Here is a 14,042-nt window from a genome sequence, read left to right as displayed (position 1 = left end):
TCATTCTATAGTTTACGACGGGTAACGACATTTGGTGTAACTTGGGGTTACTTGCGGTCATGAATGGGACCCCATGCCAGCAAAACAAATGATGCAAGTGTTGTGGAGTAGGCAGCTAAATTTGTGCCTGATGAGAAATGACTTTAAAATACAGTACTAGTAGTACAAAACAAAGCATGCACGTTAAGATTATTGTGTCTTGTTTGTTTTTGTTTTTAAAGCAATAGGCCTGTAGCAGTTTTGTAGTCTATTTTTTTTTCAGAGGATATACCAGCCAGGGGTCTAAATTGACCCTTACAGGTCTGTACTGACAGTGTACAACCAAATCCATTTGGTTCTAGGGGAGAGAGACCTCGGAATTTAAAAGTTTGAGAACCTCTGCCATGATAGAGTATTATGGTCAGAGGGTAGGCTTAGTGTTAGGCTACTGTTTTTTTCCTACTGAATGTTAATTACTTAATAGTTATGGTCACAGAGGTATCATTTACTCAACTTGACAACCTTGTGACTTGACTTGACTTGACAACCTTGTGACTCGACTCGACGCGACTCGACGCGACTTGACATGACAACCTTGTGACTCGACTCGACTTGACTTGACAACCTTGTGACTCGACTTGACTTGACTTGCCCACAACAGAACAACTTGAGACTTGCTTGAGACTTGGACCAAATGACTTGTGACTCGACTTGGACTCGGATCAGAGGGACTTGTACAATTGTCTGGCCTACCATACAGACAGTACCAACCTTCAATCAAAGGACTCTTGGTCAGTAGTTAGTAGCCTATAACATACAGTACCAACCTTCAATCAGAGGACTCTTGGTCAGTAGTTAGTAGCATACAGTACCAACCTTCAATCAGAGGACTCTTGGTCAGCTCTCCGTGGTCCTCGGGGAAGCTCTCTAGCAGTCTGCGGACCATGGTGGCCAGGTCAGAGGAGCTGCGGTGCAGGTAGATCACGTTGCGGTCGGACCACTCCGTGCGGACCTCGAAGAACTGCTCCTCCTCCCCGCGCGGGCTGATCAGCAGCCGGCGGACCCCGTTGACCCAGCAGTCCCTCACCCACATGTTGACCACCGAGGTCCCGGAGAACACGGCCGATGCCATGGACCAGATAAACCCCTCCTCCGGTGGTCCCGGGGGGAGAGAGACCGTTACTTTAACGGTCTGTTTAGTCCAGGATGAGAGACCGATAGGTTAGTCCAGCATATCCAGGGCTACTCAATTTAAGATGGCTCAGGGGCGCAAAATACCATAAGTCCAAGGGTCGTAAGATAGGCCTAAATTTGACCGTCCTGTTTTGGACGTTTAGACAATGATTTTGTAACACAATGCATCAGCAGTCTAAAAATTAAGGGAACACACTAGAAAACACTATAGGCCAAACCTCAATGAACAAAAAGATTGTCATGGAATGATCAATGATGAAAATGACAAAGTTTATCCTTTTGGAACAAGCAAAATAGCAAAAGAATCTTGTATAAAACAAGAGAAAAATAGTTCCCTAGTGCTTTTGGAGAGTAACTGAAAAATGGTTAAAAATTATTATGTCCACACTGAAAGTAGACAAAACGTATTGTTATTGGCATGACCATATGACGGGCCGCATTAGACATGCTGCAGGGGCCGCATGCGGTCCGCGGGCCGCAGGTTGGACAGCGCTAAGCTGCTGGAACGTTTAGGAGATTCTGAACTCTCCAACTAAACTCTACAACTCGCTTAAAATGTTGCCACAAAATGAAACAAAACGGATCGCAACTTTGTATTGTTTTGCAATAAATCCATACGATCCAGCAAGAGAGAAACCGTTACTTTATAACGGTCCGTCCGGTAGTCCAGCATATTCTAGCTCGCAACTCCAACTGGCTTAAATTGTTGCCACATAGCCTATTATATGAAACAAAACAGATGACAACTTTGTGTTGTGTTGCAACAATGTGTCAGAAGTACAGTGGGAGGAGGATCCGTTATATTTATACTTAGCTCAGCCCATTACAACATCATCATCACAAGAGGAATCTAATCTTGAACGTGGCATTTTGACAGCTCTGCGTTAATAAGAAAACACTGTACACTGTACATTCTCTTCCTCTCACACAGACACAGACACACTGTTCTGTAATGTACTTCCAGTCAGATCCTCACGTAAGAAAGCCAAAAAGATTATCGCCCTTTCTTATCCTTTTGTTGTTTAAGTCTTGCAACGTCCTCCTAGTTAGAAAAAAGCAAAACTCCCTAAAAATAGTAGGCTGCGTTCAGACATTCTTTCCTCGCAGACAGACAGGATCGCGTCAGCAATGTAGCCTACCTCCAATCCGCACGTAGGAAAACCCCCAAAAGATTGTTGCAGTTTCTTTTCTTCTAAAAATCGTGGTTAGTAAAGAAAAGTCCAATGTTTGACTCACTCCCTAAATAAAGTCCGCCTATGATGATGACTACATTGTTTTGCTGTTGATCCTATCTTTGAAGTTAAGGAGTCAGCAGCAGCAAATCCGCCCCATGTCTGTCCTCCTGTTCTGTAGTAGCCTGTTGTCCTGTGGTTATGTAGGCTACTGTCCTAAGATGTCCTCATGTCCTCATTGTGTCCCCTAACATTCCTCCAGATCAGCTAGTTGTTGTTTGTTTCCATGAAGTCCTGTGCAGTTTTTCTCTCTGACATCAAGCATTCAGTCTGGAAGACGGTCTGTCTCCTCCCCTCTCTCTCTCTCTCTCTCTCTCTCTCTCTCTCTCTCTCTCTCTCTCCCCCTCCTCTTCCTCTGTCATTGTCAACAGCGTCCAGTGGTGTAAGCAGTGGTTCTCAACCTGTGGGTTGGGACCCACAGAATTGGGGTCCCCAAATTATTGTGGGGGGTCCCCAGATGATTAACTTAATGTGCAACATTGTTTTCCTCACTCAACAGTAAACAAACCAACATAAAGTTTAACTGTATAGAGGGTGTATGCACATTTCTAAAGTGAACAAACACAATTTAATTAATAAAATACCCCACTGATATGCAGCCATGCCCATGGGTGACAGCCCATGGGTAAGAAAAAAAAGAAAGAAAAAAAAAAAACGGCCAGCTCACATTTTAGGAGGGCATCAGGAGTCACCAGAAAAGAAAATATGTGTGATTTGGATTAATCTAAAATGGTTAAATGGAGTTTGAAGTTACAAAGGGTTTGTATGGGAAGGGGTGTGTCTGATAAAATGAATATCAAATGTCGAAATAGTGAATCAAGCAAATTAAAATCTCTCCAGTGTGCAATCATGTGACGCATTGTGAGCTTGTAGATCGGCTATTTTCAAATAACCTAGGTATAAAATAGGGCCATGTATGTAGTATTATAATGTATACCTGCAAAGAAACTTAACTAACATTTTCAATTAAATATATGTATGTATACGTGTATGTATACTGCTGAGTATACAATATTTGGATCCGAGATGTTGTGGAGTAGAAATAAAAGTATTGGATGTATAGGAAATAGTCGAGTAAAGTACAACAGTACTGCCCAGAAAACAACCAGATCGATCTACAGTATGTCCAAGAACCAACTCGTAGCAATCTCTCATTCTCAGTGCTTAAAGGCCTGAGGCCTCACAACAATTTGTTTCACGAATGCAGAGAAGGTTTGTTTTTCTCTGAATCTATATTAAGCTGATGTGAAACAATTGTTACCATTCATCTCTGACCCAAAAAGGATCAGCTTAGATCATCAGATCTGCTTTGCCTCATTAACTATAGCAGTCTCAGTAATGTGGATGAAGACCAGAGCTTCATACAGCACGGGTTCTCAAAGTTTTTAATGTCAAGACCCCTTAATTAATGTGTATTTGGCCACAAACCCCCATCTGAAAAGATGTTGTGCCAAAGAGCCTATATAAGATGTGAACATTTTCAAGAATGTCAAGATGTTTTGAAAATATACATAAAAGATGAAGATATATACTGTATATATAGGGCCCAATAGCAGGCATTGACACTAAGGCTTGCCCACCTGCCCCTGGCACAACCATCTATAAACACAAGAGATATCTGTCTAAACACCTGAACGCGGCCAGAGTGCTCTGTCTTCTGTATGTGGAATATAAACTGTTATAAACAGTTCTCAAACCCCCTACCTATAATGTGCTGTTTTTTACTGTTGCTACAAAGACATATTCAAAGCTACCGGTATGTTACCTACATACCGGTAGCTTTGAATATGTCTTTGGATTTGGAGGTATTGAGGTATGAAATTTTTTATCGCACAGCCCCCAAAAGTAAAGAAATAAGTGTTAAATTGAGCGGTAATTAAAATCTTACCTATCGTTTTATAATGGACGATTTACTTTTCGGGCAAGTGGGCATGACATTTGGGCGAGTAGAACATGACCTGCCTCTGAGACCTTAGTGTCAACCCCTGCTATAGGAGTCCCTGGACCCCAATCTATTAGGCGCCCCACACACATATGCGTGAAACATCTGAGAATGGCCACTGGGGGCGCCGTACTAATGCATTGTCAATGGAAGGTTGTTTGGTGTTTTGTCGTTGCCGTGTCTCTTGGCCAAAAGACAGGCTGTGGTTGAGCTAGAAACACGGCAACGACAAAAAACCAAACAACCTTTCATTGACAATGCATTAGTACGGCGCCTCCAGTGGCCATTCTCAGACGATACGGAGAAGATGTTTCACGCATATGTGTGAGTCCAGCCTTAGACCATGCACCTTAACTCAGAGAGTGTACAAATGGACCTGTATGTATACATGTACACTCTCTGAGTTACAACCACACAAGGATCCATTTGGTTCCTAACAATCCATCATGTATCACGGGGACCCCCTGGAGCCCCCTCAAGGACCCCTGGGGGTCCATGGACCCCACTTTGAGAACCAATGCTTTACAGGAAATCATAACAAAATGCAAGTAATGACGAATCAGCTGTAATTAAACTACTGTGTAATAAAAGGCTGCTCTGTGATGGGACTTTAAGTGCTGCCAGTGAACAATGCAGAGTGCAGGAAATAGATTTTTAATTGCAAGTGAAGTTACAACTGTAAAACACTGTCCCCAGACACACATAATACACACTCATGCAAGCATGCACGCACACTCGCTCGCATCACGCACACAGGCACAGGCACGTGCACACATAGACATGAAAGGGGGCTTGAGCCCCTGCCCTTTTATCCTTGTGTAAAAAGTGCCCTCTCCAGACCATGAATGCAGTTTTAACTATGGTGAAAGAAATGCAAATGCCCCCTCTTTCCATGCCATACCTGAAGGCAGCATTCAAGAGAATTGCCTTGTCCAAACTCTCCTGAACTTGAATGCAGCATCTTATGTTGAAAGAATTGCCCTCTCTGTGTAGAAATGTTGTTACGCCACATCTCCAGTACACTGTAAAAAATAAAAAGTTGGGAAAACTCAAAATTTTAAGGCAACAAACTTCAGAAAACCTTTGAGTTTAGGGCAACTTAGAAATTTAAGTTAAGCAAAAATGATAAAAGCTGAGGCAACTTAAAATGTTAAGATAAACCAACTAAACCAATTTAAGCAAAACTTAAAGTTTTATGTTTGATTGTCTAACTTAAAAGTTTGTTGCCTTAAAATTTTGAATTTTCTCAACTTTTATTTTTTTTACAGTGTATTGCTTTTTCATGCTTCATTTGATATGGTATCAAGTACTGAAAACAGACTCAATCATCAAACAAAAAAGCCTCTCTATCTTATTTTTGTATTTAATTTTTTGGTCTCTGTATATTTTTTGTTTTGTTTTGTTTTTGTTTTGTGGATTATGTGTGTGTACATAGGTTATGTTGTTTTGTCTTTTTCCCCTCTGTGTTTTTGTTTTGAGTTTTATGCAGGTGAAGGTATGCACAAAAAAAAAAAAAAAAAAAATGAAAATGGGTCAAGATGTCCGTAACATAGGGAATTAACATGTAAGGATATGCAAAATGAAATGAAAGGAAAAGGCATTTAAAGAGAATGTTACAAGTTCTTGACTCAATAAAGTATATATAAAAAAAAATCACACCCGTGTGAACTGAGCGGTGGTTGTGTGTGTGTGTGTGTGTGTGTGTGTGTGTGTGCGTGCGTGCGTGTGTGTGTGCGTGTGTGTGTGTGAGAGAGAGAGAGAGAGAGAGAATATTGCAGTTGATGCTCAGACTAGACTCAAGAGCACCCTCTCTAGTCACTGAGTGGTAGTTCAGGCTACATACACACATACATACACGGATACACGGATACACGGATACACACACGGCCATGCTATGGAGCGGTCTACCACCGCTCAAAAAGTACTGAAAACAGCAGACCTCTAAGCTTGGAGGTCTGCTGTTTTCAATATTTTCACCAAAAGGCCTTTTAGCTGTCCCTGCCCCTCTAACATTCTCTGCACATCCCTGCACATCCCTGCACACACACACACACACACACACACACACACACACACACACACACACACACACACACACACACACACACACAGTTGGTAAAAGGAACGGAACATTTTCCTAAAAGCAGGGTACAAACCACAAACACTAAATCCATACGAAAGCAAAGCACATGGATCGTAACACTGAGACTGAACAAAGACATTCACAATGTAGGCATTTAGCAGATGTCAATCCAGAGTGATTTACAGTAAGATTTACAGTAAGATTTACAGTAATCTAGGATCAGGTAAACCAAGAACAGTCTAAACAGTATAATGTAAAAATAACTCTATACAAATTATAGGATGACATGGCAGGTCAACAAACGAACAAATAACATGCTATCTAAATGACATTTCAGCCTTTGCATAAGCCTGCAAGGTCTTCAAAGGGAGAAGAGTCTGGGATGTGTGGAGCGTCGTCCAGGGTGTTTTAGGGAAGGGAGAAGAGTCTGGGATGTGTGGGGCGTCGTCCAGGGTGTTTTAGGGAAGGGAGAAGAGTCTGGGACGCGTGGAGCGTCGTCCAGGGTGTTTTAGGGAAGAGAGAAGAGTCTGGGACGTGTGGAGCGTCGTCCAGGGTGTTTTAGGGAAGGGAGAAGAGTCTGGGACGTGTGGAGCGTCGTCCAGGTCGTTTTAGGGAAGGGAGAAGAGTCTGGGACGCGTGGAGCGTCGTCCAGGGCGTTTTAGGGAAGGGAGAAGAGTCTGGGACACGTGGAGCGTCGTCCAGGGCGTTTTAGGGAAGGGAGAAGAGTCTGGGACGTGGAGCGTCGTCCAGGGCGTTTTAGGGAAGGGAGAAGAGTCTGGGACGCGTGGAGCGTCGTCCAGGGCGTTTTAGGGAAGGGAGAAGAGTCTGGGACGTGGAGCGTCGTCCAGGGCGTCTTAGGGAAGGGAGAAGAGTCTGGGACACATGGAGCGTCGTCCAGGGCGTTTTAGGGAAGGGAGAAGAGTCTGGGACACGTGGAGCGTCGTCCAGGGCGTTTTAGGGAAGGGAGAAGAGTCTGGGACGCGTGGAGCGTCGTCCAGGGTGTTTTAGGGAAGGGAGAAGAGTCTGGGACGCGTGGAGCGTCGTCCAGGGCGTCTTAGGGAAGGGAGAAGGGTCCGGGACGCGTGGAGGAGTTGTCCTGGATTCGACTTGCTCTAATGTTGCCACGAATTTAATTCCATTTCCATGGTGTTTTTATCACCTATAGAACAGATGCTGGTTGCAAACACCTGACTTCAATTGCTGGACGTTAATAAGAAAAGACGGTACATTGAGCTCTCATCCTGTTTCTGAACACCGCTGAGAGTAAATATCTCACCGTGTTCACGTAGACACACAGGGACAGGACTACGAAATGCGTCCAGTCGGGCGAATATTATGGTTCATTTAACAACTTTCAGCCGAGGGGCGTCACAAGGGGGGGGGAGTGTGATTGAGTTACTAGGGCCCAAGGTGGAGGGGCCTTTAACTATTTATTACAGGATTTGGTGCTACACCCCTGTTTCAGCCACTCAAGGAGCCTCTTTAACGTGTGACAGCTTCATACGCAGCTGTTCCCAGTACGCCTCATCTCCAAATTAATCTGTGGTTCCAATGAGGAGACAGACATAACAGAGAAACATTATCTACTCTAATAGGAAATATCAACGGCCATAAAAGGAAATGTTCTGTGGAATCACATATCAGAGAGTTATTGCTAGTCGGGACTCGGGAAGAGGTTCCGCGTTGTCGAGCGCATTTACAATTCTATTATGAAACTGTCATCTTCACACGTTTATCTCCAGTTGTTAGACATAGCCGTTTCCCTCCTGTGTTTGTGTGTGTGTGTGTGTGTGTGTGTGTGTGTGTGTGTGTGTGTGCGTGTGCGTGTGTGTGTGTTAGAGATAACCTGCACCTTTGACCCTCGCCTATAGGAAGCCTTTATGTGTGAGCAGGGTCTACCATCTCAGAGCTGAGCTATGATAGGTGCAGACTATTTTTTTTGTATGTTGGGCAGCCTATAGGACCTTACTTAGACCCACAGACTGGTTGTCGGAGGGTTTCAACAGCTTATACTGTGGGTGTTTTTTGAATTTAGGAGACCCTCTGTGTAGTAGTCCAAATACTGGGTGGCCCGGGCCCCCCGAGGCACCCTAGGCTGCAATGCCAGCCTGACAGCGTGTCGTGGGTTCGAATCCCGTTCCCGACCACCTGTGCTGCATGTCACTCCCCATTTCTCTCTCCATTTCCTGTCAGTCTACATTCCTGTCAATAAAGACATTAGAACAATAGTAATTCTCTGTGTAAGCGGGGACCCCACAGAGAACAAGATGACACATCACACATAGGCAGTATCACACGTCATGTTCACAAGTTTATTACACACAGGGAATTACATACAGTGGGACTGGACGCATGACATGACCAGGAATATGAGAACACATAGCAAGAACAGATAAGAATAAGGATGAGCTTACTGGATGCATCTTGTTTTAATAATGAACACAATGTATCAGGAGGACAAGAACAAGATGTGTCTCGTATCAAGTACGCATACTGTAAGTGTTGCAAACACCTACAGCATAAACTCTCAGTGGCCGTAGAAGTGTGGATCATATCATAGCCTACAATTAGCTGAGGATTTGCTGTTCACACCGTGTAATAACCAGACCTCTAACTCTGTATTAGTAGGAATTAGACGGTGAGCGGAGGACACTGTAAACGACATAGTGTCGGTGACAACAACGTTGAATCATCACATTGTGGTTATGAGAGGATAGCCTGGTTGTTGTTAATATTGGTTGTGCTGACACTGCTGCTTTTATCATTGTTACCTTGCAATGCAGAGAGGCTGAAAGCTAAACGTTAATACATGTTATTATGCATTATTATGCCAAACCTCCAATACTAGGGATCACATTCAACATAATAACCTGTGTGTAGAATGCCTATACTTCAGAAACATAGTAACACACACTTGAATTAAATTACATTCAAAGGAGCTTTGTTGGCATGAGAAAACACACAATGTACACACGCACGCAGGCACGCGCACACGCACACACCGGCGGTGGTCACTCTGTCTGTAGTGGAGTTATGACTGTCCTCCTTCTCTGGTCCTGGTGGGTCTACCGGTGGGCATGGAGGTCCAGGCTTCTTCTGATCCATAAGGCAGAGTGGGGAGCAACACAGCTTCACTAGCCTCGTGTAGCCAGACTTAAAGGAGTAGTTCACCCCCCCCCCCCCCCCTCCCCCAAATGACTTGTTTTCTATTGATTATTCACACCATGGAGACTTGAGTTCAATAATATTTTTTTGTTTTTGTCACATTCCTAAGACAATAATTTGATTACAATAAATGTTCCCCCATTGATTCCGGATGGGGACCTGAATGCATTTGGGTCCCCATCCGGAATCAATGGGGGTACATTTACATTTTAACTTTTTTTTGTCTTAGGAATGCGACAAAAAACTAAAAATATTACTGAACTCAAGTCTCCATGGTGTGACTAATCAATAGAAAAAAGGTCATTTTGGTGGTGAACTACTCCTTTAAGGGCAAATCAGAGTACAGTCTGCGGTGATAAGTCATCACCGCGGTGTAGTTTTCTAGCTATCTCTATGGGCTTTGTAATACATTTTTAGGTGATAGGTACAAAACTACATCGCGGTGATGACTTATCACCGGAGACTGTACTCTGATAGGGCCTTAACTCATCGTGGAAGAGAAAAGCCTGGTTACAATATGAGGCTGAGACGGCATAGAACGGTGCGGCTTCCGCCGTGAGAATTTTCCCAGATGTTGTTGTTTTCTGCGAACGTATTCCCTGCTGGGGGAAAAACTGTTCTACTTCTCCCGACCCTTCGGTTGCGCTCATGATAAACAATATCCAAACAAAAACATGGATTCTGACAAAGTTACACCAGTAAGAGTGAGTTAAGAGCTACAATCTATTTAGGTTTGTTTCTCTGGGGGATCTAAACAGACCTGTACTGCATGACGTAACTTCTCTTAAACGCAGGAGTTCTGCCACTTCAGTTATGCAGCCCACAGCGCATGTTGTGGCCAGGGTGCAGATGTTGGTCTTTTGTTGGATGTTGTGGTTCTCAAAGACTCTTTTCCTTAGCCTTCTAAATAAATAGTTCTCAAACATGTTCGTAATTCAGAATCCTTCAACATCTTCCAAACTACTTTCAAGATTTTTCAAAAAAGTTAAATGTACAAGCAACGCGTCACGTTGTGCCATTCTGCTCTCCGAACTTGTAGATTTGCTATTTTGGAATGGACAAATGCCGTCGCTAAGATCTAAAACGATGCTTTCCAGGGTTAAATGTGCCACGCACATGTCCTTTTTAAATATGAATCATGTGTCAGCATTATCAGGAAACCCCCCAGTCCCTCTCTGTAAGAATATGATAGGTCTGTTTGGAGCCAGTCTTCAGTATGTGGTTGTGGTTTTGCCCACATTGCACAGTCAGCATAATATTCTGCCACTCTGGAATGACTGCTGCTTGAGTTTGGAGAGATTCCTCTGAAATACAACACTTCACATGGAAAACATTCTTCCAGCCAAACTCTACAGTATTCTAAACCAGTGGTTTTAAACCTTTTTAGGCCTAACATTTGTGGAAGCTTTAACTATTAAAAAATAGCAGACCTACAAGCTCACAGCGCGGCACCGAGTGCCGCGCTGCGAGCTTGTAGATCTGCTATTTTTGAAAAAGTCGTGAAAATGTGTGCAAATCTTTGATTATATGTATTTTCAAAGCGAACGTTTGTAACTCAAATTTTGCTTCTGGGTGGTCCCTGGAACTAGATATTTTGAAATGGGGGTCCGTGGCCAAATACATATCATTTTGGGGGTCCTTCACATAAAAAGGTTTGAGAACCACTGACATGGTAATCTCTCAAGAACAGACTAACTGAGCTCCAGTTAAGTGAAAAGGACCTTTTCTTTGACGATGGCTGGCCAGATTGCTGACATAGAAACATAGGTTTTTTTCCAAAAATCTTAGAAGGATTCAAAAGACACTTTAGAATCGGGTCAAAATTCTAATTTTCACGATTTTTCAAAAATAGCAGATCTACAAGCTTGCAGCGTGGCACTCGGTGCCGCGCTGTGAGCTTGTAGATCTGCTATTTTTTTATATTTAAAGCATAAAATATTGCGTCATAATGTGTTCAGGCCTAAATGGTTTTAAACCTTTTTCATATTTATTCGGTATTTGAGCCACAGAACCACCATATGATGACATTTTAGCCTCTGAGACCCAAAACGTTATACTTTATAACTTTAAGAATATTTTGTTATCGCGGGATAATATTTTGTCCACAATTCCATGCTGTATTGATGTGTTAAGAGGCCGATGTTGATCAAAATAACAATTCTTCTACGGGAGCGTGTCGCGCTGTTACTACATGTCATCTTTTCGACAGCCGACTCTAACCCTCACCCTAACCTTAACCTCCGTGGAGTGAGTCGCTAACTCTCCGGTCGAAAGGATGGGCGTTCGCAAAAGCGAGATTTCCCCTTCTTCTACATTCTTTAATTGTGTAGAACTAAATTAAGTAACGCAAAATGAAAATGATGCCTTTACAGTTAGTTTTTCCTAAACTTTTAGTAGGTTATTTAGCACACAGAATTGATTGAAAGATCTCTTCCATCAGTTATTGGAAGGGTCCGAATTCCCTCCCAGCTATTTGTAGAATCAGGGGTGTCACAATGGAGGGAAAAGTGGGACTGAGTTACTATAGGGCCAAAGGTGGAGGGTCCTTCATTATTTTATATTTTGACTATTGAAACATAGAAGATCTACAAGCTCACAGCGCAGAACTGAGTGAAACAGTTTGAGCACCACTGACAGAAACATAGGTTTTTCCAAAAAACTTTAGAAATATTTGAAGGCTTGCACATATTTTCAGAGTTTACAAGCGTCTATAAGAGTCTACAAGACTACAAGTCTACAAGATTTTACAAAAATAGCAGATCTAGAAGCTTGTATATCTGCTATTTTTCAATAGTTAAAGCACAAAATAATGCGTTCCCATTCTAAATGGGTTAAACCCCCTGCCCCTATGAAGAACATTCATGGGGGGCCTGCAGTGAATCCTTGTACCTACCCAGGTACAAGCTGCGACACCCTTCTTTGTAGTATATCAGGGGAGTGGAGTGTTGCTCAGAATACCTTTCAGTTTGTCATTTTCTCCCGTGTTTATGACTTCCATAAAAGACCAGACCTGCGTTGCGTTACGTATTGCACCATAAAAGAGGAGTGAGAATGAGTAGCGGTCGGTGGGAACACAGCATCCTTTAAAACACACACCCTGGGGACACAGGGAGCAGGGAGAGATGAGGACAGAACACCTCCAGTCACAGAAGAACATTGGAGCAGCTCTGACAGCAGGGACGTGCTGGCCATTGGGAAAAGCTGGACAACTCCCGAACGGTCGGTTCATCCCCGGCCGGTCCAGGCCGGCCATTACGAAAAAAAAAAAAAAAAAAAAAAAAAATGTCGGCCTTCGTTCCATTTTGGGGGCTGGGTGGCCAACAAAGTAAATCGTCACTGTCGGGCAGAAACCTCGTATCTCCAAGTTTCAAATTTATACATTTTTTCGCAAAGCAAAGCCCTGCTTCATCATACAAGGCCGTTGCACAAAAGTAGTGAAAACAGCCAATCTACAAGCACACAACGCCTCGCACCGCGAGGCGTTGTGTGCTTGTAGATCGGCTGTTTTCACTAATTTAAATCATTAAAAAAAAAAAAACAGTTTTGGACCCGGTTTTCCACCCGTCAACGACGAAATATAACTCATGTACAGTAATTGGCCCACTAGCTGGCTTGTCACTTGTCATGATCTGAAATGGCAAATCTTTGAGTAGCAGCAGCGCTATAGAGAGAGATCTCTCTCTATAGCGCTGCAATGAGGGCCTCTACAACTCTTTTTCCCGGGCTGAATCAGGGGCCCAGCACGTCCCTGTCTGACAGTTAAAGACTCTTTTATTAAAGCCACTTAGGCCTGAACGCAAATCTGCGTCACTTTAGATTTGAACCACTTTAACCATTATTTTATGCTTTAACTATAAAAAGACAGCAAATAGCAGATCTACAAGCTCACAGCACGGCACAGCACGGAATCATGAACATTTGTGCAAGACTTTGAATATTTTGACCGGATTCTCTCTAAATCCTTCTAAGTTTTAAAAAAAAAACATATGTTTCTATGTCAGTGGTGCTCAAACCTTTTCATCTCAAGGACCCCCAAACACCCTATTTGGCCCCAGACCCCATCACAAAATATTTAGTTCCAGCCAGGGACCCCCAGAAGCAAAATTTAAGTTACAAATGCATATTCTAAGATTTGCACACATTTTCACGAAAAATAGCAGATCTACAAGCTCACAGCGTGGCACTCGCGAGGACAGAACGCCTGCAGTCACAGAATAAAGGCTAGTCAATCTAAGGTTTGGCCCAAAAGAAATTGCAATAGTAATGGTTCAAGGTTTTTTTATGATCCTTAGGGTCATCCAAATAACATATTAAAAGTTGTGAATTATATATTTAGTGGATCAAGTTAAATTTAGGGGATTCATGTTTGGGTCCATTCACTTACTATACAGGAAAAAAGACCCCCCAAAAAATCTTCTTTAAGTAGCATGTGAGGGGTCTAACTAGG

At 43.0% G+C, this 14,042-nt stretch overlaps 1 protein-coding gene across 1 annotated transcript in view; it reads right to left on the bottom strand.

Annotated features, from left to right (window-relative positions):
• Positions 1-2,619, bottom strand: part of pxdc1b (PX domain containing 1b) — a 44,916-nt gene extending 42,297 nt beyond the window's left edge. The window contains exon 1 of the mRNA XM_080751515.1: positions 856-2,619. Coding sequence (XP_080607641.1) covers positions 856-1,111 — 256 coding nt within the window. The 5' untranslated portion in view covers positions 1,112-2,619. The remainder of the gene's footprint in view (positions 1-855) is intronic.
• Positions 2,620-14,042: the final 11,423 nt, after the last annotated feature.

This window comes from Nannobrachium achirus, assembly GCF_963921795.1.
Source record: "Nannobrachium achirus genome assembly, chromosome: 21".
NCBI lineage: Eukaryota > Metazoa > Chordata > Actinopteri > Myctophiformes > Myctophidae > Nannobrachium > Nannobrachium achirus.
This window is presented reverse-complemented; position numbering and strand designations above follow the sequence as displayed.